General features: G+C 52.7%; 3 protein-coding genes across 10 annotated transcripts in view; 2 read left to right on the top strand and 1 right to left on the bottom strand.

Moving 5' to 3' along the window:
• Positions 1-3,890, top strand: part of SSBP3 (single stranded DNA binding protein 3) — a 163,566-nt gene extending 159,676 nt beyond the window's left edge. For all 6 annotated transcript variants that reach the window (XM_059374837.1, XM_059374833.1, XM_059374835.1 and 3 more), the window contains 4 exons: positions 725-803; positions 1,045-1,073; positions 1,205-1,306; positions 2,079-3,890. In XM_059374837.1, the coding sequence (XP_059230820.1) occupies positions 725-803; positions 1,045-1,073; positions 1,205-1,306; positions 2,079-2,108 (240 nt within the window). In that variant the 3' untranslated portion in view covers positions 2,109-3,890. The remainder of the gene's footprint in view (positions 1-724; positions 804-1,044; positions 1,074-1,204; positions 1,307-2,078) is intronic.
• Positions 3,891-6,809: 2,919 nt separating this feature from the next.
• Positions 6,810-21,502, bottom strand: MRPL37 (mitochondrial ribosomal protein L37). The gene is made up of 7 exons (XM_059374832.1): positions 21,092-21,502; positions 17,501-17,684; positions 17,291-17,406; positions 14,312-14,497; positions 12,297-12,454; positions 9,166-9,369; positions 6,810-7,438 (listed from the first exon to the last, which is right to left on the bottom strand). The coding sequence occupies exons 1-7, from the start codon at positions 21,435-21,437 to the stop codon at positions 7,361-7,363; spliced, it is 1,272 nt and encodes a 423-aa protein (XP_059230815.1). The 5' UTR covers positions 21,438-21,502; the 3' UTR covers positions 6,810-7,360.
• Positions 21,503-21,639: 137 nt separating this feature from the next.
• LOC132001787 (NADH-cytochrome b5 reductase-like) overlaps positions 21,640-27,628 on the top strand; it is a 47,678-nt gene continuing 41,689 nt past the window's right edge. For all 3 annotated transcript variants that reach the window (XM_059376647.1, XM_059376648.1, XM_059376649.1), the window contains exons 1-3: positions 21,640-21,705; positions 24,510-24,799; positions 25,654-25,802. In XM_059376647.1, coding sequence (XP_059232630.1) covers positions 24,605-24,799; positions 25,654-25,802 — 344 coding nt within the window. In that variant the 5' untranslated portion in view covers positions 21,640-21,705; positions 24,510-24,604. The remainder of the gene's footprint in view (positions 21,706-24,509; positions 24,800-25,653; positions 25,803-27,628) is intronic.

The following is a 27,628-nucleotide window of genomic DNA, read 5'->3' as shown; positions in this document are numbered from 1 at the left end:
TCCGCCTCTGCCCTGTGACCCGCCTGCACCACCGCTTCGGCGTAGGGACGTCGTCAGTGGCCTCCCTCTGTACTGTCCCCTGCCCAACTCCTCCCCTCCCCAGTCACTCAGTAGACCCCATCTCCTCACCAGCCCCATGGAACTCTTTCGCTTCTGAGGAAGCACTCAGAGGCTTGTGGAACAGCTGCCTGTGCCCTGTCCCAGCACCTCCCATCTCTTGAGGGGGGGCGGGGACCTCTGGCAAAGCATTTCCTACTCTCTCTGTGCTTTAGTTTCCTTATCTGTAAAATGGAGAGAAGAAGCATTAGTACTTCGGCCCCTGGCTGGGCACAGGCAGTCTTCCTGTGTATCTGTGTGTGTCTGTGTGAGGTTCTGACTGGTGAGCCACACACTCCACCCCAGGGACATAGAGAGCCCAAGTAAGTCCATGCCATTTGGTTAGAGAGTTGTCCCAGTATGACATGGTGTGGCCTCAGCCCAGTGCCTTTCCCTACCTGGATTTGGTTCCTCACCTCTGCCCGCACAGCTCTGGGGGCCAAGGAAAGGGCCCCGTTCCAACCTCCTGGCCCACGTCAGACACCTCTATGTGCCTGACAGAGGGGCTCTGGCAGAGTGGAAGCTCCCTGAGGGCACTGCTCTTCTGCAGCTGGGTGTGGGAGCCTGCGAGAGAGCTGCAAAGGGCCTGGGGCCCACTCAGCCACCACACCCTGTGCTTCTCCCCCAGTTCCCGATGGGTCCAGGCTCGGACGGCCCGATGGGAGGCATGGGCGGCATGGAGCCACACCACATGAATGGATCGTTAGGTAAGCAGGCACCGGCCCCATGGCCACACTCTACCCTGCCCAGCCCTGCGCCTGCATCCGTCTTCGGCTCAGCCGGGCCTGGTCCCCCATACTGGCCTTGGCTGGGCTCCTAGGAAGGTGCCCAGAGCTCCAGCCAGGAAAGGAGACTCTCTGCGCAGTAGTGTGGGATCTGGGGGTGGTCTGGAGGTCTCTCCGTGGAAGAGAAAACACGAAACTGAATCCGAGCTTTCCTTCCTTGCAGGGTCAGGTGACATAGATGGACTTCCAAAAGTGAGTGTGTGTTCTGTTCCCTCGCTGACAGCATCCACCCTGCCCCAGCCTCAAGGCCCCAGAAAGCTTGTCTCCCCATCGGGTGGGCTGGTTGCTGGGGAGCTGGGGCTTACCTTCTCTCTCCTCTCCAGAATTCTCCCAACAACATAAGTGGCATTAGCAATCCTCCAGGCACCCCTCGAGACGATGGTGAGCTAGGAGGGAACTTCCTCCACTCCTTCCAGAATGACAATGTAAGTGCTGTGTCCCCCCCCCCCCCCCCCACCCCGACTCCCATTTTGCCCCTGGATTCTTCCACTCACCCCTGCGGCCAGGGATCATTCCTTTAACAAGTTCTGGAATGCACTGTCCAACACCAGCCTGGCTGGCTGGTGTCCCAAGAGCCGTGCCACTGGCTTTCTCCTTGGTCATTTTTCTCTGCAAAGTGCAGAGGCCCCTCTGCCCCCCAACCCCCGCTGCATGGCCCCAGCCACTGCCACCTGGACCGCTGGCAGGTCCTTCTGGAGGCATCAACAGTGCCAGCAACACTGAGAAAGCTAATGTGGCTAGAACAGCCCTGGGTTGGGACTCACGAGGCCTGGGCTCTGGTGCTCTGGGGAGCATGGTCTCTGGGGTCCACTTCTGTCTGACCTGGGGAAGAAGGTTTGTGCAACCAGAGACTTCTGGGGGTCTCCATGCAGAGGGGCCAGCTTCTCCTTACAACACATTTGAAGAAACAGCGTCCTGCTCCAGCAGCTTTTGAGAACCCCAGACCATCCCCCCGGCAGAGCCCTGGCCCACCCTGTGTGGGGAGGGCAGTATCTTCTGCTTCCTCAGCTGGAAAAAGGGGGGACTTGAGAAAGGGGGCAGGGGGACCCTTAGAGCTCCCACTGTGGCTGGCGCACAGGCTAGTGCCTGAGTGGGCAGTGCCATCCCAGGCTTCCCCAGACCCCCAGATGGGCCCTCTCCAGTTCCCAAGTCTCCCACACCCTGGCCTCACAACCCTGTCTGCTTCTCCCCTTCCAGTATTCTCCAAGCATGACGATGAGCGTGTGATCCCCTCCTCTTCTCCGAGACGCTGAGAGAGCCGGCATTGCAGGCGGGAAGATGCCAGAAATTATGCAAGAAGAAGTGAGGTGTCATTACCCAGGAGCTGGGGGAGGGGCATCTCCCTGCTCCCCCTCAGCCCCCACTCTCCTCCTCCAGTCCCCCAACCTGTCCCAATTTTTAGTTTCATGCAATAAAAAGGCCGAACTTTTTATTCCATAAAACATGAAGGACAAAACTCAAAATAAAAATATATTTCAAGTCAATGACCAGAAAAATCCCACCCCTTGCCCATTCCCAAAAGGACCTTTTATGTACGTGACACTTTTTTGTTGTTTTTGTTTGTTTGTTTGGGGTTTTACCGTTACTGGGATTTTTTAATTTGTTTTCAAGGGGGGTTTTTTGGGGGAAAAATTTTTAAAAATGGAAGCTTCTAGCGAGCCCCCACCCCCCACCCCCCTCCCCCCAGTCAACCTCTTTGCTTTCTTCTTTAAAAAAAAAAAAAAAAAAAAAGAAAAAAAAAAAAAAAAACCAACCACGCCCTGCTGTATGTCTGTACCCAAGCCCTTCCACCAGGAAAGCTAGTCTAGGTGTGAGGTCTCACGCTGTCTTTGTAGCCATCTAAAAATAATGATAATAATAATAAACTGGGCAGTTTACAATCGGTGGTTTCTTTCAAAAGGCCTTTTTTGGAAAGAGAAAAGAAAATCACCTTTCTCCAGTTGGGGTTTTTGGTTTGTGGGGATGGGCAAGGGAGGGTCAGGAACCTGTTTGGGTTTTGCTTGGTTTCTCCTAGCCAAGGTGGCACCGGCAGTTGCACACCTGGGACCCCAGAACCGCCTCCCCCACTCCCACCCCATTATGTGGCCCGAGGGGCCTGACCACCTGACCGCTTTCAGGACTCCGCGGCGGCGGAGACACGCTGTGACCCGGTGGCATGCACTGTGTTCCCAGGACCGCTTCCTCCTCTCTCTCTCCTGGACCTTCCCCTGCCCGGCCTCTGTGCTGCTCCGGCCCCCTCCTCGGCCCCCACCCCAGTCTTCCCAGCGAGAATCCTGCCAGCTGGGTGGTGGCCTGGACAGAGCACAGTGGGGGAGGCCACCCCCAACAGGATGGCTATGACCTGGGACATGGCAACTGTGACCCCCACGTTCTTGTCCCGTGGCCCTGGCTCGCATCATCCTCGTCGTGTGTGGGGGGGCACCGTAGGGCTGGATGGAGTTTGGGTTTTCTTTTGTTTTTTTCCTCTTGATTCTTGCTTCTTTTTCAAAGATGGGAAATTGACCAGAATTGTTCTGTATACGCTTGGAACTGGATGGAAAGACTTTGGAATAGCTGTGGGGGCGGGGGACACCAACCAAACAGACGTGCTGTTTCCGGTCCTGTTTTTATTTTCAAAAACCGACAAATGCGACAGTGGAGCCTGTCCCCTCCCAGGAGGGGTGACACACGGCCTCCCTCACCTCACCGCTCCCATCGAAAACCTCCCGTGTCTCGCCCTAAAGACACCTGAATTCTTTGTACATTTACAGCCCCTCCTCCCCACGCCCCTGTAGCTGCTGTCTGTTCTCCCTCCCTGATCCATGTATATCATACTATGTGAGATACCATCTGCCTGAAAAAAGACCTTGTGCGGATTATTGGGAACATTGTAGCTGTTTCTGTGTTTTTTCTTACCTTGTAGTCTGGTTCTGAATTAAGAGAGGAAAAAAAAAAGTAATTATGATACATTGTAGTTTGTGTACGATATATGTTGATAACGTTTTATTAAAGGGACATCTTTTTTCCGCAGCCCTTCCTGACATGTTTGGGGAGGTGGGGGGTGTGGGTTGGAGTTTATCATTCGGACTACAGAACGCAAGGTGGCCGGTTGCCTGCGGTTTTTGTGCCTGGTGTGTAACAAGACCTTGTTTTGTGTTCAAGGTGTTTATGCTCTTCCTGGGCATGTTAATCTGCAGTTGCTGTGTGGGGTTGCAGTGGCCTTTGGGGAAGGGGGATCGGGAGGGAAGACCGCATTCACCCTTCAGATATGTGGGGGCACTCTAAAATCCAGCTTCAGCTTTGAGTCTCAGACACACACCGGTGTGCCAGAGGCTGTTTTTCAGGGCTTAGAACAGGTGTGGGCTGCCTTGTTCCACAGAGTCCATGCAGGCCACTGGGGTTCCCAAGGCTGCAGCCACAGTGCCTTTCCCACTCAGGTGGACGCTTCCCAAGGCAGAGGCTGGGGACTTTCCCCACCCCCCCACCCCCCACCAGGGACATTGACTTTCCTGTTTTCAGTTTGGTCTTGTTTTCACCTCCAAGGCAAGGGGGAGCTCTTGGAGGACTTTGAGAGTAGCCTTTGGCATTCTGGAAGGCAGCTGGGTGGCGCTGGGCAGACGTGGGGAGCCCCGGTCCTAGCCTCCATCCACACATGGAGAGCTGGGGTGAAGTAAGCAGTGGGGTGTGTGGGTTTGGACACTGAGAAAGTATGACTTTCTGCTTCCCTTGTGCTCCCAGGACCTTGCTCCAGGCCATATGTGGGCTCAGTACACCTTTATAAGGTCTGACCCTTCCAGACACTGTTCTGGCCACTACTACCACCTGTGGCCATGGACAAGTTAGTTCCTACCTGTGTCCTGTTTCCTCATTTGTAAAGCTTTCTCCCAGGGCATTGTGAGGATGAGCTGGTGTTTGTGAGCAGTTTAGAACAGCACCTTGCATCCGTCACTAACAGCAGTACTGGTGGTTAGGGCCCCTGGTAGCCCCCCCTGAGGGGGTAGTCCAGAAGGGGGTGACAGGAAGAGCCTGGAGGACCCGGAAGCTCGCATCTCGCCCTTCCCTTCTCTTGAACAAGGCTTCTGGGCTCTTCCTCCGCATAGACCTCTCTGAATGACCAGGCAGGTGGCAATCGGCCTGACCCACATTCACATAGCTCTGAAGGGTTTGGCTCCCTGAGCACACAGCCTCTGCCATGCGGGCCCCGTACCACCGCCAGTGCTCTCCAGGCAAGCGGGAGCCATGGTGTGGGGTGCTGAGCTGGAATGGGATCCTGCCTCTAGCCTCACTGGCTCCCCCACCTCTGCTTGTAGGATGAGAATACCCAATGCCCCCCAGCAACCCCGAGGCCAGGTGTTCCTCCAAGCTGGGGACATTTGAGTGTTCCTTGTCCCCAGAATCACCCAGCAGGTGCTCAGTTACTCACGGAGGAACTGGGTGTTTGTTGGGTAGTCACGCCTGCATACTGTCCCCTCTGTGGTGATGCCTGCTGTACCACCTACTGTGGGCAGCTGCTCAGGCAGGGGAAAGGCGGCCTTCACAGCTTCCCTGGACCCAGAGGAGACCCACTGCTCTGTCAGCATCTGCCAGCAAATTGGAGCCCCTGGAGAAGAGACCAGGGCTCCTTCTGTAGCTCTGGCTCCAGCTCCAGCTCCCAGCACGAGGTCAGCCAGGGCACACAGCAAGTTTTTAGATTGGGCTGACTGCTGGACTGCCCCGGAGGTCTGCAGCAGGGAATCTTAGGGCTCGGGCCCCAATCCTGATCCAGGTTTCAGTTCTTTCTCCGCCTGGCTGGGGAGGGGACCCGCGGCCTGTAGGCTGGAGGGGGCAGGGCTGTGCTGCTGCCCACAGGAGGGACCCTGGATGCAGATGGTGAGGCTGAGGCTGCAGGCTCTTGGGATTTGGGGGAAGCAGACACCTGTGGAAAAGGCAGCTGTCATCACGTGTGAGACTCCCAGCTCTTGACACCACAACACCTGCTCTCTGAGCCTCAGTCTCCCCATCTGTAGGGGGACAATAAAACCCGGCAGTCCTGTCTGCCTTGCCTCATAGGTCAGCTGTGCTGGACCCAGAGCTCAGCTCTGAGATCCACAGGGGACAGACCAAAGCCAGCCACAAGGGCGGTCCTCACTAAAAGTGGGCTGTGGTCCAGGCCCACCCTGCAGCACCAGCCCCTCCCAGGGCAGTCCTCGAACCACAGGGTCATCTGCTGGCGGCCAACTACCATGGCCGCCCGACTCAGCCTCGCTCCCACAGGCTCCAGGGGTTTCAGCCAGCACAGCCCAGCTTTAAGCCGCCACCACCATCCCACCCAAGCCTAAAAGGTAAGTTGCAAAGTGGCTAGAGGATGAGCCTGGGAGCCACACAGGGGCAGGGCTCCACTTGGCCATTTACCAGCTCTAGTGGCTCGTGCTGCCCGTGGATCTCCCGAGAGGCCCTCCAGCAGGGCCAGCCTCCCCGCTTCCCTCCAGGACTTGCCCTCCTCCCTGCTGCACCTCGGGCTCTCTCGCTCTGACGAACAGTGTGCATCCGATGACTGGTGGCAGGCCAACAGTGTCTGCAGAAAGGCTCCACTCCTCACCTCTGCTCCACGGCACCCAAAGAACTAGGAACTGGCCGAGACCTCAGGTGCAAACCCACAGAGCTCGAGCTCTCTGCCCAGCACGCCCCATCACTCCTCACAGGGGCTTGTCCTCGAGACCTTCCCCAAAATCACCTGCAAATCTCCAAGCGTTTACCTAGGAAGCAGACCTGCACCACCCACTGTGTGACCTAGGTGGCCTTCTACTATCTGAGGTCCCTTACCTCGAGGGCCCAGAACAGTGCCCAGCACACGGGCATTCAAGCGCTTCCCTGAATATGGAAACGACACGGGAGGACGAGACAGGGTGCTGGGTCTATGGTGCGGGGCCCAGGGCAGGACTCGGAGGCGGTGTGCACAGAGAGGCCAGCTGAACCAGGGAGGTACTTGATCTATTTACCTGGATGCTAGGGAGAAATCTACAACGAATGTTCCAGTCAGAGTTTCTGCAGCCCTGATGAAATGTGCCCGCAGTCTGGAGAGTCCCCTGAGAACCCAGGGAGCCTCAGAGAGCACCTATCCTGTGGCGGCCGCTCCGTCTTCACAACACAGGACGTCATTATCCTCAAGTATCAAATGAACAAGGTGAAACTCAGACAAAGATTCTTATCTGAAGTCATCTTAAGTCAGAGTCGGCTGTGGGCAGAGCCTGGCTTACCGGGGGCAGGTCAGGCTTCAGGGCCCACACCCACGCAGAGGCCAGCTGACGGTAGGGCTCACATACAGCTACAGGCACCCCCCTCCCACAGCTTCCCCACACAGGCACAGGCTCCAGGGCAGCGGAAGGGCTCTCTGTCGGCAACCAGACTACAGGCCGGGTGAGCGTGGAGGTTCGGGCGGCCCAGCACTGCTCTGGATACAGCATCTTGTGCAGAAGGGGCCGGGGGGGGGGGGGGCTCGAGACCCCAGAGTGGTCCTGGGTTCACACAGCACCGTGCAAGTACAGAGCTAAAAACTTCCTGAATGTCTCAGGCTGGAAACCAGTTGGCCCAACAGGTTCCTGGAAAGAACACAGCCCATTAGGATCCTGCTACGAGGTTTAATGGCAGCAATAAAAACAAAGGTGGATTTTATGTAAATCCTAAAATGTCTGGATAATGCCGGTCTTCTCCTCTCATGGAGCAAAGAGGGGCATCAGGGAGCCGGCAGCGAAGAGATACCAGAGAGGCTGGGCTGGAGGACATGAAGCTCTCCTAGGGCTGTTGACACCGCCCCCCCTCCCTACCCCCTCCCTAAACCACCATGAACCAATGGTCTGCCTGCTTTTCATTCCCAGGGACAATAATCCCTCACTTGTTCACACACATCGATCAGGCACCCCCCTTCTCTCTGTACCAGGCCTGTGCTCTGTGCCAGAAACCTGAGAGTGGCTTGAATCTGGCTCTGCCCTCAAGGAGCTTACAGCCAGATCTCAGAACAGTGACGATAAAAGCTGACGAGCCTCACAGAAGACATAGGGAAAAGATGTTCAGAAAGCAGAGATGATTCATGGTTTCCCATGAGTATGAACAGGGCAAGAAGAGTCTTACAGGGCAAGAAGCATGGGCCGGAGTTAAAAAGAAAAGGCAGGATGCCTCTGAGAGACGAGTCTCTGTGCCAGCACAGGTAGGAAGCAGAAGGGCAAGGCTGGAGCCCAGGGCCTGTGCTGGGGGCCTAGGGCTGGGGGGGTGGGAGACATCTGACCAGCCAGGATGTGTCTGCCACTAAGTCAGTGTTCTGGAAGGGAGAACCCAGAAACATACAGGAGAGGAAGAGAGCAGGGTAAGAGCAGAGAGTATAGAGGTAGCTGGTGTGGCTGCAGGTGACACGCAATGGTGTCTGGGGCCAAAGAAGAGGGCCCCGCCCAGAGAGGCACTTCTGGGGCAGAAACAACACTGGCAGACGCTGGAGAGCTAAGCAGGCAGCTGCCACGCCAATTCTGTTCAAAAGCCCAACACCAGCTCCGTGCAGCACACCAGCACAGGTCCGTGGGGGACCCAGGCCACAGCTAGCCACAGACCCAGCAGCCCCCAAAGTCCCCTTGTCCCTTCAGGGTGCTTATCGCTGCCTGTCCTCGCATTATGAATCAGAACGGTCATTGCGTGCTGCACAGAAAGCAGGCCAAGACTCTGCCAGTGGAGCACCAGAGACAGTGACAAGGCCTCAGAAAGAATCCCATGTCTGCGGAAAGAAATGAATGAAGGCGTCTCCCACGGGACCCACCTCTGAGGAGCTTGGAGCTCCATTTGATGGAGGAGAAAAATCTGGAAACTGTGGGACTGTGCTGTGATGGGGGAACACGGGGGCTATGGGGACCCACCTGAGGAACTGCAATGGGGCTAGCAGTGGGATGGGGTGGGGGCGGGGAGGTCCTTATGCTAGACCTGGAAGGACAAGGAGAGGATGGCCCGACAAAAGAGAAATGGAGGGCAGGGGGAGAAGGGAGACTCCTACAAAAAAGCAGCAGCACCCCTGAGGGGCCCGGGCCAGCAGCAGCAGGGCATATGGGGCGCGGTGAGGAGCTAGCCATGCTGGGGGCACAGGAAAGCGGGGCGGGGGGGGGGGTGCACGGAGGGCCAGGCAGGGCCCAAGACAGAAGAAGCGCTCCTGGAAAGATCCTGGGTAGGACGACCCAAAAAAGCCAGGGTCCCCGCTGCAAGCATCCCTTCAGCTCCACCCTTGAATTACTCTGGGGACACGGAGTCCCGGTCCCGGTCCCATCACCAGGCTGGAGATGGCAGGACTTACCACAACCACCTTCTTTTTGATCACTGGGCGACACCAAAAATGCTGATAGAGGAGCTGGTCTGAGTCCACCCAGACCAGATTCTTGACACCCTCGTTGGAGGCCAGCTGCGTGGTGTTCAGCTGCAGCACGAGGAACTGGAAGACACGTCCGTCGGTGCCCACGCTCTGCACAACCACAGGCTGCTCCAAAACCTTAGCGTCATTCTGAGAGGGAAACGGGACAAGGAAGTCAAACCAGACACAGCGGGGTATAAAGAACAGCACCGAACCGGCAGCTTCCACAGCCAGTGCCCACTCCCATCTAAGGCTCTGACCGTGGGGCAGCAGCCAGGGCGAGGCCGTCCCTCCCTTCTCCGGCCTGGCTCTGCCTGACCCAGTGCCTCCCGGTTGATAAGCACACAGAAACAGTAATTCCTGCCGCCGCGGGGTGAGGACTGGGCCAGTGGCAGAGTACAGGAAGGTGAGGGGAGCTTAATGATGGGAAATCCCTCAAACCCGTGGTGTTATCCGATGGCGACAACAGTGATGCTGGTTCCACAATGGGTCAGTGAATATATAAGCTCACTCCGTTCCCACTCTACTTGCCAGATGAGGAAACAATCTCAGCAAGGCTAGGGACTGGCCTGATATCCCACAGTGGCCCGGCCAGCGCTATGCCTACTCGGTTCCCACAGCACCTTGCTCCCAAGGGCCTGGCATCCCAGAAAGCCTGGAGAAATGGAGGGCATTTCTGGCTATCTGCACCGGCATGTTGGCAGTAGGCTTTCACGTGGCAGCCTGCGTGCTGGTGCTCCCCTTCAAGGAGCGCCACTCGGTCCGGACCCCCGCAGCAACCAGCTCCCACACACCTTGCACACACCATTTGGGTCACCAGCTTTACAGCCACCAGTAAGCTCACAGATCCAGCAGTCTGTCCCCACTTCACAGATGGGGAAACTGAGTGTCAGAGAGGTGCTATCATTTGTGCAAGGCTGCCCCGTGGGCGTGAGCCAGGATCAGACCCCACGCCAAGAAATCACTGAAACCCCTCCCATCATGGCCAAGCCCTGGCAGTCCCACACCATGGGACAGGAGTACCTCCTTTCACTCCCAGGAGTGTCCCAGGGTGGATGAGAAATGACACGCTCACCCCTCCCCCTGAAGCTTCCAAACGGTGCAGCTGTGTGAGGGCCAGCTGCTGGACAGAGAGCCAGCAGGCAGGCCCTGGGAAGCAGAGCATCCTTGATCCAAAAACACTGCCTACGTCCACCCCTCCAGAGCGGAATGGGACATTAGGAACAGCTAATGTCAGATGGTGGTGTGGGCCACACCGGGACTGGTGGCCTTAAAAATACCCGTTCTTAGCTGCACGAGAAATAAATAAAAAGAAAAGTACCTCTAAGTGTTAGCTGAGATTCTGTATTGACTCTTATCTCCCTCTACAGATCAATAAAACTGCAGGTAGTACATAAATTTCTCAGCAATTTTACCTTTTACATGGAGGCTCTTCCTGTAATTGCTCAACTTCACATCCCCAGGAATAATTCGTACCTGGAGGGGTGGGGGAGGTCTCCCCTCCTACCCAACTGGGTGGCAATTAGCAGCAGTGTCGCTAGCCATGCTCTGCTGGCAGCAGCTGGCACAGGAGCGGCGAGGAGCCTACAGAGCAGGTCCCTGACGTGCCACCCCGTCTGCTCCGCTCCCCTGCCCGGGAGGTGGGAGACAGCACATCTTTTGAAGCTAGAGGGATCAGGGCGGCAGTGCTTGCTTCCCCACGCAATAGCTGTAGGACCTTGGGCAAGTCACCCAACCTTCCAGAGCCTTCCTAAGTACATAGTCAAAGAACGGAAACAAAGATAACCTTCCAGGACTGAAGAGACGCAAGAAGACACAAGAAGAAGACACAAGAATATATAAAGATGTAACAGCTGCCAATCTCTTAGCTGTGTGACACTGGAAAAGGCACTTGGCCTCCTTGAGCCTCAAATTTCCTCAGCTATGAGGCCAGGAGCATCTGCCATGGAGTTGCTACAGGCAGTGGTTTTCAAACCTCATTGCTGTGGTTCTCAAGCCCGAGCTAAAGCCAGCACCACCTGCAGGGCTCCGGGCAACACCAGTTACTTGGGCGCCACCCCGGAGTTCCTGATGCGGTAGAATCTCTACCTCCACCAAGTTCCCAGATGACACCAATGCCACTAACCCAGGCCCACACTTTGAGGAACACAGATATAAAGAACACTGGAATGTAACAAATGCCCAATATAGGCAAGGTCCATTCCACACCCTATTGCGTTTGCCCAACCACACCCCTCCAACCCCACTAGTTCCTAGACCAAGTAGGATGGGAAACAGGAAAAAGAGAACATCATGAGTCTCTTCACTCCTACTGGAGGGCCTCAGACCTACGAGCTGGCAGCTCTCAGCACTCCCCCAACACAACCCTCCCCCACCCACCGGGATCCAGGGATCCAGTGTCCCAGGCCTGCTCGGGGAACCCCATACTGCCATTCCCTACTCCCTCCCTCGAGGCTGTTGTTCCCTGGCCAGGCTTTCCCCCATTTTAGGGACAGCTCTGTGGGACAACTACTCAGCCCGCATTCTAAACAATCCAGGTCCTTAAGACCTCCTCCCAGAATCAAGAGGCTATCACCAAGTGGTATCTTGGTCCCCAAGCCTGTCCTCGTTTGGCACACAGGTCTGTATCATCTGTTTCACCTCCTCCTGCCCGTGGAGGATCGTGCCCCCGTTCTGCTCTCACAGAACCACGGGGGTGTACTCGAGCACGAATAACAAAAGCCCGAGGAACTGGGCACACCCAGTTCTGCCCCCTTTTCCACCACTCACTGCTGTGTAATGCTGACAAGCTGCTTAGCCTGCCGGTGGTTCAGGGGCATAACTGGAAAATGGGGATGACAAAGAAACCCCGTGGGCTATTCTGATGAATACAAGATGTCTCTTATGTAAAACACAGGCAGGCACACAGGAGGCCCCCAGATGCCAGTTTATCTCCACAGGGTGTGTGGAAGCGCCTGTCCCTGGAAGTCCTCAGTCAAGCAAGGGATCCCTCTGTACCTTCCTTCTTCCTTTAAGCAGTGTAAGGCAGGAGGCCAACACCACGTCAAGTAGCTCAGTGGTCTTCTCCGCATACATACCCCATAGAGGCGCCGGGCCTGGAGCAGGGCATTGCCAAAGGCAAACAGGATCATCTTGGCCCGCAGCTGATCTGGTTGAAAGCGGTGTGGCCGTAAACTGGCCGTCTCCAGGAAATACAGGGTGTGGGGGTAGGGGTAAGGATAACCCTCCTGGAATCCTGCAAGGTACATAATCATGTGGAGGAACGGAAATTAGTATCAGCCTGTCCCAGAGCCTTTGGAAAGTCACCTCACCCTGGCTCAGTGCCAGGCACCACAGAGATTCTGTAAAGGCAGAAGTCATCACCATAGTTCCAGGGATGGCAAACCAGTCTGCCAGTCACATCGCCCCTGGCCCCCGCCTATTTTAACAAACAGTTTCTAGCGGAGCACAGCCATGCCCACTCACAGACACAATGTCTACAGAGTAGCTGTCGGAGACCCTGTGTGGCCTGCACAACCTGAAATATTTACTATTTTGGCTCTTTACTGTGCCAGGTTGACTTCTGTGTGTTAGCTCTAACTCTACCCCTTTCGCACTCATTCAAGCACACAGGGGACAGCAACTGCTAGTAGAAGAAAACATGGACGCTATGCTAATAATTTTTTCAAAAGCCAATCATTAGCAACATCTCATACTTTATTATTCACGATAAAGGCCTGGTCTCATGCCTCCCAAGTGCTCTGCAAACGCTGGCACTGCGGGTCAAAGCCGAGCCCTTGTTCCTCCCAGCCACAACACTGCCAGGCCACCATGCGCATCCCCTGTGGCCAAGAGTAAACCCTTGGTAGGCTGGCAGCTTCCAGAATGAGCAACCCAGATTAGTGGAAGTGGGTGACAAGGAGGAAGAAGCTGGGAAAACATGGGCTCTGAAAAATCCCAGAAGCAAGCACTACTTAGAGACGCCCTCCCTCGGGCCTCCGTCCTTGCTTCAGCTGCTCAGCATTCCCTGTGCTCCCAGTCTGAGACAGGCACCACGGTCAGACAAGGGCCAGGAGCAGAGGCCAAGCGTGGCCTGTCACTGCCTTTGAGGGGCTCCGTCCTGGGTTGGGGGGGGGGGTCCAAGAGAGGGACATGTGAAGATCTGAGCGGGGTGAGCTGGGGCTAGGGAAAGACAGAGGAAAGGCCCCTGATGACAGATGAACTACTGAGGGGAAGAAAACAAGAGGTGGACAGCCACACACCCCAGGCAGAGGGAAGAGGACACACTAGAGCCTGTGGTGAGAAAGAGCACAATGTGTTATGTGTAGCTGGACTACGGCAGAGGGCGGGGGGTGGGGAGGGGGAGCAGCAGGGGACTCCTCAAGTTGAGTCTGAAAAGAGGGACCAAGACCTGAGGCCCTCATGTTGTAAGCTGAGGACTTCCACCTGTACCTGACAGGCCCTGGGGAGGTAGGGACAGAGGACTGAGGGAAGGACAGAACGTGGGTGTCAGAAGGGTGCTTCTGGAACCAGGAACCAGATGGACTGAGAGAAAACAGCCCAGGTCAGGCTGGCCAGCTAGGTAGGAGGTTGCAGCAATGGGCTGGGCCTCCTGGAAGCTGTCACCATGGAAATGAGGTTAGAAGGAAGGAGCTACAACTCCTAGGGACAGACTGGAGGGCGTGAGCCATGGGCCTGCCTAGCCTGATGCTCTGGCTTCTGTCGCCGCAGCCAGGGGAGGTGGTGGGGCCTTTATTCGATGGAGTTTTGAATGAATACTCCCATTCAAGGCCTGGGGGGGTTCCTCAGTCCTAGCAGGAGTTTGGGCAGGGTTTAGGGGTACGCAGGAAGAGGGGTGTCTTTCAAGGGACCTGTGAATAAAGGAAACACTTTGCACCTGGCCAGAAGCCCCATAGCTACCCATTACAGTTCTGATGTAACAGTTACCTCTCAGGGGTCAAAAGCAAGTGGGGATACACTGCTACGTGGCTCTCAGAAGAAAATGTCCGTGAGGTACAGAGCACAGACTCAATATTTAATATACTCCTTCCCTTCAGAAAAAACACGTCCCTCATCTCCACACTGTGCAGAGACACAAGGCTGTGACACTTACCTGTGTTGTCTTCCACATCATAAACATTGGATTCCTGAAGATCAATAGTGGGAGATATGGGATAGAAGGTCTCAAGAATATGATTCTTAGTAGCTTCAACCTCCTCTCTGGAGGCGATGGTGGGCAGCGGATCCTTGGCGTTCAGTCGAGCTCCACTGGAACCACGAACCTGAAGGAGAAAAGACTCTACAAGGGGAGAAAGACGATTAGTCTACCCTGATCCAAAGCCTTACCTCAGCTCAGCCAAGCCTAGAGCCTTCATCCTACCATGCTTCTCAAGTCTTAACTGCTTTCCCAGCTGATCAGCCTAATCGCAGAAAACAAAACTTTGGTCAAGATGTTGAGAAGGGGACCAACCAGAGCACTCTTCTTCCTGTGTTCCCTTGCCAATGACCCTGAGGCCACCTGGCAGTCTGGATTCGGGGATGCCCCACACAGATCTTCCCAAGCACCTGCTCTATGCTGGGGACCCAGAAATGAGTAAGAGCTACCCTCTGCTCTCAAGAAGCTTCCTAGTTGGTAAGTGTATATGTAAGTACAAACCATACTCAAAGACAGCAGAGAGAAAAAAAAAACTGACCTCCTCCGGGAGACCAAAGGATGGATAAGAGCAGTTTCTCAACTTTGGCCCTCTCATTTTGGACTGGCTAACTCTTTGATGAGATAAACTGTCCTGTGCACCGTGGAGGTCTGCCCGCACCCCTGGCCCCCACCCACCAGATGCCAGTAGAACTCCCCCCATTCAAGTCATGATAATCAGAAGTGTCTCTAGACCCTGCCAAATCTCCCTTAGGGCGCAAAATGCCCTTGGTTGGTTAATAGTCACCCAGGAAAAACATTTTAGTTCAGGAGGAACATGTGCGAAGGCACACAAGTGTACTGCCCCATGGCAGAGTTTAGGGAGATAAACCAGGTGACGACCAGAATGTGGTAGGGAAGGAGGGAGGGGGCGAAGGAGGAAGAGACTAGAGGCTAAGAAGAAAGGCTATTAAACTCAACAACCAACAGTGAGGGAATATCAGGCCAGTCAGAAGGCCTCACCTAAGACAGATCGGCGTCCTGGCTACACAGACATCAGTTTAAGAGGAAACACACACCTGACATACCAGCAAAGCTGCCACTGTGAGCATGTGCACATGCCCCTATCTGAGGTCTCCACAGGAGGCCTCATGCCACCAGGCAAGATGTGCCTGAAAGGCTCCCTGAGAACAGCCTCCTGAAGATTCTCCACGGAGCCAAATCTTCCTCTGAAGGTGCTCTGGACAGTCAAATCACAGCACCATGGTAACAGATCAGGGGTGATGACCTTCTACATCTAACAGCTGGTTCGATCCACAGCACTGCCACCTAATTAGCACGTGGTCTCCCTCACTGCGTGTGTAAAGCAGGGATACCACGTCTGTGGATGGATGAACTCTGAGCTGCTTGGTAAAACACGTCACACCCACACCTCAGGAATAGTTTCCTAAAATATTTCCTGTTTCCTCACATATCATCTGCAAGGAAGATAAATGTGCCTGAACCTCTCCTAACCTTGGGTTTCAGATTCTCCCCACAGACCACTCTAGTGTGGTTTCCAATTCAATTCCCTCCACATCCCTCCTCCAGTGACAGCTCCAAATGGGGCAGTTTAATTAGAGGTAATAGTTGATGACGGGCCAACAAGTACTCCTCTATTAATGAGGTTCACTAATTTCCTTAGTGGTGCCATTACCTCTGCACAGCTGACTCCTTGCCAGGAAGTCCATACTCAAAAGGGGCAAGCTCGAGAAACCTGACCAAGCAGATGCCCTGAAAATCCCCAATCATTCCACAGCCGGTTTCCCTGCGCCAGGATTCCGTAGTCGGAACGCTGGTGTGCCTGGTACATCCCTGCCGGAAACCCCTGGGGTGGTTATCACCCACCCGACCCTCGGTCAGCGCTGCTCATGTGCCAGGAACTAGACACCGTGCACAAAAACAAGTGAGACACGGTCCCTAATGTCAGGGGTTCACTTTAGTGGGAGGACAGAGGAGAGATTAGAGAATTCTAATATGGTACAACATTGCTCTGGTAACAAGACACACGATGGGCACCAGGAGCACAGAAGCAGACTAGCTGATGACCGCACTCACGTAGGAACGGTGCTGGAGCTGAGCCTCACAGACAAGCAGAATTTAGCCAAACGAGGAAAGTAGAAAAAAGCATTCCAGACAGAACATACGGCACAGTGCAAAAGGTATAAAAGCTTGATGCCAAAAAGCTGCAAGCAGTTGAAGTGTACATTTGGCCTGGGGGTGTGCTGGGGGTGGGGCGGTAAGAAGGACAGAAGACCAGAAAGCCCAGCTGGCGGCCAGATCAGTGGGGTACATCTGATCATAAATGGCTGAAGTTCCTGGGAGGCAGTGAAGGGTCAGAAACAGGGGAGGGAAGTGAACTTTAGAAAGATCACTCTAGCAGCTACGTGGAAAATGGATTTGGAAAAGGAGAAAAGCAAGAATGGGGTAATAAGGCTCTGACCATCGAGTACGAGCTTTGTGAAGGCAGAGACTGCCTGCGCTTTATTACTTGTTATCTTCAACATTTAGGCTCTCATGGGCACTCAATAGATACTAGATATGGCTGAATTAAGTCATGGGAAGAAGTGAGGAAAAACAAAAAAGACTGAGGAACACCCGGGACTCAGTGGGTTAAGCGCCCTATTCTTGACTTCAGCTCAGGTCATGATGTCAGGATTGTGAGATTAAGCCCCACATCGGGCACCATGCTAGGCAAGGAGCCTGCTTAAGATTCTCTCTCTCTTTCTCTCCCATCTTTCCCTTAAAAAAGAAAAAAAAGAACTGGTCTGTGGCTCAGGACAGGAGGATGTGTCTGATTCTACAAAAGTGGTCTGTGAAAGTTGGAAATGAGCACAGGCAAGGACACGGTGGTGGTGAGCAGGTAGTGGTGTTAAGTGGTGTTAAGAGTAGAAAGATAAAAAACAGACCAAGATGACCAACCTCGATTCCAGGTGGTAGATAACCTGTAGTTTCTGGCATAGATCCGCCTGGCCAGAGAGGGATGCTTGAGAATCTGAGATCTACACAGCTGTAGCAGACTGTCCACAATGATGGGGCTGGGAGGAAAGAAGAGACATTTGGAGATTTAAAGCACAAGGCTGACTCTAAAATCCATCAACTAGAAACCTTCCTGAGTTGGGGGAAACTTACCAGTAGGCCTCTCTCTTGGGGGTGTCTTCAGTGGAGTGCCAGAGACGGGCATGAGAGATCACGTTCAAAAGGCGTTCATCTTGGTTCTCTATGCAGTTCTTTGGATCAGCGACGAGGCTAAGCACTTTCTCAGGAAGTCCTTCTATTAACTTGGTCTTGGTAAGCCAGAGGGCCTGCTTTACACCTTTGGGGTAATCAATCACAAAAACAAAACAAACAAACAAACAAACAAAGCAGACAAGTATGAGTTGCTTAGGTCTGCCAGTAGCATCTTGGGGAGAGGTCTGCTCTGAGAGAGACGGGATTTGTACTGTGACATCTGAGGAGTCAGAACTAAAACAAGAGTGGAAGCCAGGACAGCCGATTCCAACTCGATGGCAGGCATGACTGTCTTCCAGCGGATGGTCAAACTGAATGAGGTAGTGAGAGCCTGCACAGGAGCGATCGGAATAGCAGTGGAGACGGCTGGGATCGTAAGGGTGAATCTTGTGGCAACAGTCCATCTGTTGCCTGCAAGATTCAGACAGACTCCAGACTCGAGGACTAGATCAGTATGCCAGTGTTTCAAATCCTCAATCCCTTTATAACCAAAATCCAAGTCCCTGATTAGAAAAGCCCATGGTCGGGGCAGGTGGGTGGCTCAGTGGGTTAAGCCTCTGCCTTCGGCTCAGGTCGTTATCTCAGGGTCCTCGGATCGAGCCCCATATCGGGCTCTCTGCTCAGTGGGGAGCCTGCTTCCCCCTCTCTGTCTCTGCCTGCCTGTCTGCTACTTGTGATCTCTCTGTCAAATAAACAAACTTTAAAGGGGGGGGGGGGGGGGGAAAAGCTCATATCTACCAAATAGATCCCATGTATTAGGTGTGGGCCGAGGATGAAGCCCATGCTGCCGTATCAAGGGAAAACAGCTTCTGGAAATAATGGAATAACTTACTAATCATGAATAACTTCAGGGGCCCTGAGTTTGGGAGCACTGAAACAGATAATCTTTCACAACTCACCTAACCCTGAGCTTCTACAATGAGCTATCTTTAAGCAGATTTTTATATGCAGAAGCCCTATGAAATGCACTGCCGTGATTTTTCAGAAGGATCACACATGAACTTTATTACACAGGATCCTCCCTGGCCTTGGTACTGGAAGGTCGGGCTTCTCCTGGGATAGTACAGTTTTGTCTTACAGACATGGTGAACTGCATAACTGAAAATGTTCCTCTCTATACCAGGGAGCAACAAACTTTTCCCTCAAGGGCCAGATAGTAAGTATTTTCAGCTTCTGAGCCATACATTCTGTCACAACTGCTCATCTCTGCCGCTGTGGCAATGGAAGTAGCCAGGGGCTACAAGTAAACAAGTGAGTGTGGCTGTGTTCTAATAAAACTATTTACAGAAACAGGCAAGTGGCCAGGTCAGCTGACATTGCTCTGCACCCTTAACAGGCTGAGAGCCAAGTTTGGGGCTCCCCTTTAGCAAAAAGAACCTCACTGAATGGATTTTTTTTATTCAACTCACTGTTTTATTTCTCCTTCATGTAAATTCCCTCACCTGTATGTTTTTAATTTAATTTGGCTGTGTGTAAAGTTTCTGTAATATGCCTGAAATACTTTTCAGGAAATGATGGGATATAAATAAACAAAAATAGATTTGATTCAGACTGCTTCGTTTTCAGACAGTAAGGAATGACAGCTATTGTCAGTGGGATGGGCTGTGATGCCAAGCAGAAGTCCCTTGCTCCCCCTTCCCCAGATCTGGCTTCCCTGAGGGAAGAACTGGCCCAGCGCTAGGGACCTAAGCTCTGCATCAAATCCACATCCCAGTCCCCTACCTTCAGAACAAAGTTAATACTGTATTCTTGTCCATGGCTGTAGTCACAAATTGACAGCAGGCTGGTGATGGCTTTGGTTAGCAGGCTACTCTCGCCAGCACATATCTTCATTTGTAAAGCTATGCCTGGGATTAAACCAAGCCTAGGATACTCTGCGGGGGGAGATACTCTCAAGCAATCTCCTTTGTGCTAATAAATGAAATGCTATGAACACAATGAGACTTTTTACTTTGAGGCTTATAGGACATGGTAAATACAATCATTTAGAAATATAACTTCTGGATTTTATGGTGCAGCAGAAAAAGCCCTAGACCAGAGTCAGATAACCTGAATTTTAGTTCTGGCACTGCCGTTGTTCCTTAAACTTGACAGTGGATTAAAATATTGAGATTTCATGGTTCCCTAGGATATAAATAATCATTAGAGCTGCCATTTACTGAGCACCATCATCTACCCTGTGCCAGGAACTTTATCTACAGATCAGATGGGATTTTATGGACTGGAGGATGTAATTCAGAGACTAAAGAATTTGTTTCAAGTCACAACCCTGTAAGTGATGATGGAGAGGAGAACCTGAGTCTGTCTACCGTAAAGCCTAGTAATGTTACAAGGGTCACACAAGGGTGGGGCACCTGGATGGCTCAGTCCTTAGCATCAATTCTTAATCTCAGAGTCATGGATTCTAGCCCCATGCTGGGTGTGGAACCTACTTAAATTAAACAAAATGGGGGGGGGGGTTGCCAAGTCCTGTGAGGTCCATTACAATACCCAGGTAAGGCAATGGGAATGTTTAGATGCTGGAAATTCAGCTTTCAGGAATGGGTTTGAGCAGCTTAAGAGGCTGGCCATTAAGGTTTTTTTTTAATCTAGGATTTATTCTTTGGTTTAGTCCCCAAATCCTGCCAGGTCTCTTTCTTTCCTAATTACTCCTTGGAAAATACTGCTCCCACTGACCTTGACCATTTTGTGTTTCCAGAACCTGCCCCTTCCCCACAGTGATTTGGGGACTAAAGAAGAAGAGGTAAAAAGAGTAGGGAAAGAGAAGCTCAAAAAAAAAAAGCTCCCTCACCCTTATGGACTCTTGAAAATAATTCTGGTTCTGCTCTAGACAGACTGGTTTCGTTCAGCTCAGTCATTATGACCTGTTCTTAGTAAAAGGAGAGCAGAAATAGGCTAGATAGCTTTTAGGTCCAGAACCCTTTCGTGAAAACATCTCAGCTCTGACCTCTGACAGAGGACACTGACCTAGGACACAAGACAGGTAGGCCTGGGTTCACTATTAACCCACGGCACCTGTGTGGGCACCTCTCTGTCACATTCACCAATCCTGCCAAAAGAGGCCATAGACCAGATTAAGCATGCTTTTTCTTTCTACTATAAACTCCCTCCATCGAATCATTCAATGTACAGTTACATCTCCAGGGTATTATTAAGAGCTGGAAGGGTCAATGTGGATCATCTAATCAAAACCACTGAGTTCACAGAAAATGGAGGCTCCGGAAATTTCAGCCACTTGCCCCAAATCACACAGTTAGATGGAGGCAGGGGCAGACCAGAAACCAGGTCTTTTCACTTCGCCATTCAACCTAACACTGCCTCACAGAAGCACACTTCTCATCCCACTTAAAGCTGAAACCCTCAGGAGACGTCATCACTACCCATTTCGCAGTCGAAGAAACCGACACCCACAGAGTTGCACGGCCACGGAGAGTTGGGGTCAGTGCTGGGCGGAGGAAGGAGATCCCTCTCCTGCCCGTCCTAGGGCCTCACCCTCGAGGAGGCGACAACGCTGATGGAAGACGTAGCAGGCCTGATCCTTGTACAACGGCTGCTCGTGAATCGGGATTGGTCGGCGGAACTTTGGGTGCGTCCAACCGGGGTCCCAGGGCGGGAAGACCGGCCTCGCCAGCCCCGGCACGAAGTGCATCTTCCCCGCGTACGTGATGGGCTCCAGTCCCGGGATCTCGTACACCCTGTCCAGGGGACGAGGTTCGGGCTTCCGCGTAGAGCGCACGCCCCACTCATACGCCCCGCGTCTTGGCGCCCCGCAGTCCCCAAGGCCGAGCCGCCCAGGGCGAGCCAGTGCCCGCCTCGCGGGCCCCGATGCCAACGCCATACCAACTTGATCCCCCTCAAGACCTCCACCTGGACGCCGCCATGTTCCTGCGCGCAAAGCCTGCTGGAAGCGAAAGGGGCTGGGTGCCCGAGGCTCGTTTTATGAGTGGCAGCCACTTCAACCAATCACATTCAGTACATTCGTACCTTGCCCCACCCCTCCGGCTATTTTCACTTTCTCATAGGTGAGACCCTCTTCCCGCCTCCCGGAGGGGGGGGGCGGGCGGCACCTGAAGGACCGCGTCTCGAGGGGAGGCGCGGGTGTGTAGGTGAGTGGTCTTGTTAGAGGCTGCAATAGGACCAGTGTTAGAATACCAGTACTTCAAACCCGAAATTAGGGCAACTTTGACCGCTTACGGGCAGCTGAAGCTTGGGCAGGGCACTTCCCTCCGAGCCCCAGTGTCCCTCACTATAAAAATGGGTGAGAAATGTGTAAGTTAGTGTGCCTGCACAGCTCCCGGCCCGAAGTGGGTGCACTGAAGTTTCTTGCCTCACCACTCACTTCCCACGCTGCGGAACCTCGACCGCTGCCCCTCCCGGAGTCCGAGAGTGGCCCTGGCCACCACACCAGCGCTGCGTCCGACTGCGCGCCCCTTCCCCGGAGGGATCTAGTTTCCTCCCGTTTTCCTCGGGGTTTCCCTGTCTGCCTCCTAGAAACAAGGCCTGAGCTATGGAAGTGCTCTTTGCTCCTTGTGCCCACCAACACCGGTTTATCAAATGATTGCAGTGTGTCAGGCGCAGTGGTGAGCGTCGGGTTTTCGTTGGTGAATAAAACAGCTATGGGATGTAGAGCGTATGGGCAGAAAGTAAAGTCAATAAATAAGCAATTGGAACACGCACACGTATTTCCCCCTTTTTCTTTTTAGCACTTAACACCAAATGTCGCGTTTTCCATTTTGATCTTGTCTAATGACTGTCTCTTCCACCAGAATGTAAACTCCATGAGTGCAGGGGTCTTGGCTTCCTCGCTGCTCTATCCCTTGCACCTAGACGAGTGCCTAGCACTAGTAAATACATGCTAAATGAATCAATACATAATCGAACTAAATAGAGTGAGAGGAAGTGACCTTTAAGAAGGCCTGAAAGGGTGGGGAGAATCATCCCACCAGGGACAACAGGATGTGTCAAGACCTGGCTTAAAGTGGTGCGTCTTAGACTGAAGAAAGAGGTGAGGCTAGGAGGAGGCAGGAATCAGATCTTTAAAGTTCATGACAGACTTGGCCAACTTCTCTGCCAATTTCCAAAATACCAAAGGAAGTAGGGTAGTTAAGACACGGAGAAGGTAAGTTTAAGGCAAATACTAATAGGAATAACCCTTACGCTGTCTTGCAGTTTACAATGAATAAATAGAGCTTTCCCTTCTCTCACTTTATCTTGCAAAAACTTCAGGAGTAAAAAAAGCATAAAGAGGGCTCCAGACTTCATTTGCTCACCATACACACCTGGTCCATAGCACAAGATAAAAACGTGTTGCATTATTATGACACCATGTTAGGCTGGAAGCTCTCTAAAAGTAGAGAGCCTGTATCCTATTTATGTCTTGTGTCCCAGCATGTAGCACTGTGCCTGGCTCTCAGACCTTTTCTATAAACTGAATGAGCATTCACCATTCACTTCCATATGCCAGCCTTGTGCTTAGTGGTAGAACAGAGAAAGAATAAGACATCATCCTTGTCCTCAAGGGGGTTGCAGCCTGCTAAACCTTCCTGAAGTCATAGAGCTCATGAACAGTAGATCCAAGTTTTCTGAAACCAAACCCTTTCTTGTATAAGAGAAAGATATATTGCACAAAGAGGGACTGTACTTCTAAAACCAAGTGGTAAGAGGATTTGGACAATTTCCGATCAGGGGACCAGGGAGGAAGATTGGATTCAAGCCAAGGCAACTGGGGAGCTGTTAAAGGTTGCTAAACAGGAGACTGGTGTGATCAGAACTGGTGGCAGGTATGCTGATGGATGGTGTAGGGAGAGACTGGAAGCACATCCTCTGGGATCATGGAAAGCTCCAGTGTAAATGGACATGGAAAGCAGGATAAGTAGAAAAGGTCTTAAAGATTAGAAATCACAGAAAGTGTTTGGTAACCGAGAAACCAGACCTCCCTGTCTTAGGAGTTAGGTTGACCTTGGGTATGTTATTAACCACCCCCAGACCCCAGTTTTCCTGTTTAAAAAATGACATCTCTAGTACCAGCCTCATTATAAGGATTAAATTAAATGCAGCAGTTTGGTGGGTGACTTACCGAAGGAAAGAAATTAGACAAAAGGGGCATCTGGGTGGCTCAGTTGCTGAAGCGTCTGCCTTCAGCTCAGGTCATGATCCCAGAGTCCTGGGATGGAGTCCCTCATCAGGCTCCTTGCTCAGTGGGGAGTCTGCTTCTCCCTCTGCCCCTCCCCCCACTAATGCTCAGTCTCTCTCTTTCTTTCTCTCTCTCAATCTCTCAAAAAAATAATATAAAAATCCAAAAAAATATACCATTTAAAAAAGAAACTAGACACAAAAGAATACATTGGTGTGACTCTGTTGACATTAAAAAGCCAGCAAAGCTGAACTACAGTGCTTAAGTTTCTACACAAAGGGGGCAAAACTAAGGAAAAACAAGGGAATGATTATACCAAAGGTCAGGATGATGGTTACTTTGTGGGGGATGGGAGGTGATCAGGAAGGGATAGTTATGAGGGGGTTCTGGGTCACTAGCCAGGTTCTTTGTACTTGACTATGTGGTAGTTACAAAGGTGTTCCTAACATTTTAACTTACTTCTAAATAATCTTGATAACTGCTAAATTGTACATAACTATTATATTTTCTCATTTAAACTATTTTTTTGAACTCAGTGAGCTTTTCTATGTAAAGTGCTTATCTGGCACCCAAAGCACAGGAAGAAATTAGGAAACTTTGGGTGCCAGCTCTGATCATTGCACCCTGTCTGCCTGCCCCCCCTTCCAGGCAGCAGGACTCAGGGTGAGTCCTCCCTGACCCAGTGCTCACACAGAGTTGGGCACCTGTGGGCCTCAGGGCGAATGGGAGCAATCAAGGTGACCAGAGTTTAACCCACATGTTTTCCCTCTCTCTCAGGCCAACAGGGGAGGCCCCAGGCCTGTGGCCGCGGACTCGGACCTGATCTGGGAAGAGTACCAAGTTGACCCTCCCAGGCTGCACAAGCACCAGCAATGATGGATGAGAGGGAGGAGGATGCCGATGAGGAAGCCTGGTTGCAGCTTCGGCCAGTGGAGCCCTTGCCCTCCCAGTGCTGTGGCAGTGGCTGCTCACCTTGTGTGTTTGACCTCTATCACCAAGAGCTGGCGAAGTGGGAAGCAGCCCGAGCCAGCAAGGACAGGAGCCTGCTGAGTGGGGAGGAGTCACAGGTGAGGGAGGACTGCTCCTCAGCCAAGATGGGTCAAGGTGGCAGTGTCAGCACCCTGCACCCATGTGGGGAAGATTTCCCTGACTCTGCATGGCAGAGATATTCGGGTTCAAAGCCTGGCCCAGAACTAGCCATGGGGTCAGCCCAGGTGTGGATGAGGTTTGGGCATTTTACAGGAGAGAGATCTGTGAGTCATGACATTCAGAGAAGACTTCCTGGAGGAGGTGCAAGTGAGTGGAATGTTAAAGGTGGTGGGCTGAGACTTGGAAGATGTGAATTTGAATTCCTGCTCAGGGTGTGACTTTGGACAAGGAAGCCACTACCACTCAGGCCTCAGTCTCCCCACATAGAAAATACGGATATTAGATTAGATCATCTCAAGGTCCCATCAATTTCTAAATTCTACAAATCTGGATTTTTAGCAGATTTGAAGGGTGAGTAGGTATTACATACATCGGAGATGAGTGTTCTGGATAAAGGACACAGCTTGAGCAAATAAAGACTCCCAGACAGGAAGCAGCAAGGCATTCTTGATAGAACAGAGAAGAAAAGGAGGCTTGAAGTTCGTCCACAGGGTCCTGGAGTGTCCAGCCAAGGAGGCTGCACTTTATCCTGGGGCTGACGGAGCTGCAGAAGGCTTACAAGTAGGGGAAGCTCAGTGTGAAAAGCTCGGGCCTTCTTCGATCAGAGCATGAAGGGCCTTCTTCGATCAGAGGTGAGGTGGGACTACTCTCTATTATTCAGAAAACTGCAGAGAGATAGCCTGTTCGGAAGGGAAAGCGAGAAGGGTGCTTGCACCTGCTTGCATGTCTACTGGGCCCCAAGTCCTAGCTGTTGGATATTTTCCTGTTACAGAGCTGTCCATCCAAGCTGAGCCCAGAGACCTTCCTGGCCTTCCGCATCAGTGCCATGGACAGACTCACCGAGGACACTTACTGTGTTCGGTTCGCACTCCCCAGGAACTGCCAGCTCGGCCTGCGGCCTGGCCAGCACCTCATCCTACGGTACATTCAGGTAGTGGGAGGCCAAAGCTTCGCAGCCCTGCTTGGCCGTTTGCTTGCTGTGTGGCTGAGGACAACTTGCTTAGCCTCCCTTGAGCCTCTATTGTTCACCCTTAAGACATACGTAGTGCCCCCTGACTCAGAGGATTCTGGGATTGTGTTATCATAACAACTAACAGCAGCAACAGTAACAGCAAACACTTCCGTGGCATTTACTCTCCAGCACACAGTTCTGTGTGCTAGGACTGCCTCCTAGAACACCTAGGAATTCACTGCATCCTCACAAAACCCTGTACAGAAGGTACCATTATCATTCGCAAGAGGAAACTAAAGTCAGAGAGGTTCAGTAACTTGCCCAACGTCACACAGTTAAGAATTGGTGGAGCCACAGTTTGAAGGCAAGCAGTCTGGCTCTAGAGCCTGTGGTATGAATCTAATATTAGTGCCAGTTGAGAGGAAGGACACTTGTCCTTGAGAATAAGGGACTTGCCCAAGATCACACAGCTAGTAAGTCCTGCAACCAGGATTCAAACCCCCAGCCTAACTGCCCAGCTAGACTCTACCAGTCCTCTGAAGTTCCTTCCTCTTCCCAGCCTCCTTCTACCCTCTCCCTCAACTTTGAACCCCTCCCTCTGCACTCTCCCGCACTGGCCCAGGGACAAGGCCCTTTGGGACCTGCAGGGGGAGGCATCTGCTAGGTGGTTGACTCTGGGTCAGAGGCTCAGCAGAGAGACAGGAGCTCTAGATGTGAGTGTGGGAATCACAGCCAGCACCTGGGTGGCATTTGGGGGTGTATGTGGCGTGGAAAGAGGGAGGGATGGAGGACCGAACCCTGGCAACTCCATCATTTGTGGTATTGGCAAGAAGGGGGGAACCAGCAGAGCCAACAGAGGACAAGGAGAGTGTCTTACTACGGGTCACACTCTAGCCACTTGCCTCATGCCATCCCCCAGTGTTTGCACCCAGTGTGTCCAGCCCGAGGCCTGGCTGGCTGTCATGAAAGCTCACTATCCCGGTGCCTCCAGGGCAAGCCACAGCCCCATGCAACCCTCCATCCATAAGTCAGGGCTGCCAAGCACTCCCTGTCCCTAGCTTGGCGCCTCTCCTCCACCCTCTATGCTGCTCCAGCAACATTCCTAACATAGGTAGCTAACCGTGTCCCTCCTTTCTCATGTTCCAAGGAGGCTCCCAAGGCTCCAGTTTCCTTTCCCACCGAGTCTCCCTGCTCCTTCCTCACACATGTGCTTTGCTCCAGCCCTGTGACCCCCCCCCCCCCACCAGTTCCTGGCTTGCTCTGCATTTCCTACCTCTAAGCTTTTGCCCGGGCTGTGCTCTCTACCTGGAATTCCTTCCCGTCCTGTCCCCAATTTCACCTGTGAGTGGCCTGCCTTTTTCATAGCCAGGAGGGTAACAAAAGTTCTAGGAGGCCTCCTGAAGCTCCCCAGATGAGAGTGGTCCCTCTGTCTGGAGCATGTCTGTGTTTACCTCTGTGATGGCAGATGTCATAGTACTCTTGGCATCCAAGCCAGGCCACAGGTTGTGTTTCTTATTTCCCTGTTTGTTCCCCAAGCGTTCCTTGAATATTTCTGTCTAGTTTCTTGCTTGTGATGCATTAAGATGGGGCCTTTTAATTTTTTATTATTTTAAAGACTTTAAAGATATTTATTTATTTGACAGAGAAACAGCTAGAGAGGAAACACAAGTAAGGGCAGTGGTAGAGGGAGAAAAAGGTTTCCCGCTTAGCAGGGAGCCCAACTCGAGGTTCGACCCTCAGACCCTCAGATCATGACCTGAGCTAAAGGCAGACACTTAACGACTAAGCCACCCAG

Source organism: Mustela nigripes, chromosome 14, assembly GCF_022355385.1.
Source record: "Mustela nigripes isolate SB6536 chromosome 14, MUSNIG.SB6536, whole genome shotgun sequence".
Classification (NCBI taxonomy): domain Eukaryota; kingdom Metazoa; phylum Chordata; class Mammalia; order Carnivora; family Mustelidae; genus Mustela; species Mustela nigripes.
This window is presented reverse-complemented; position numbering and strand designations above follow the sequence as displayed.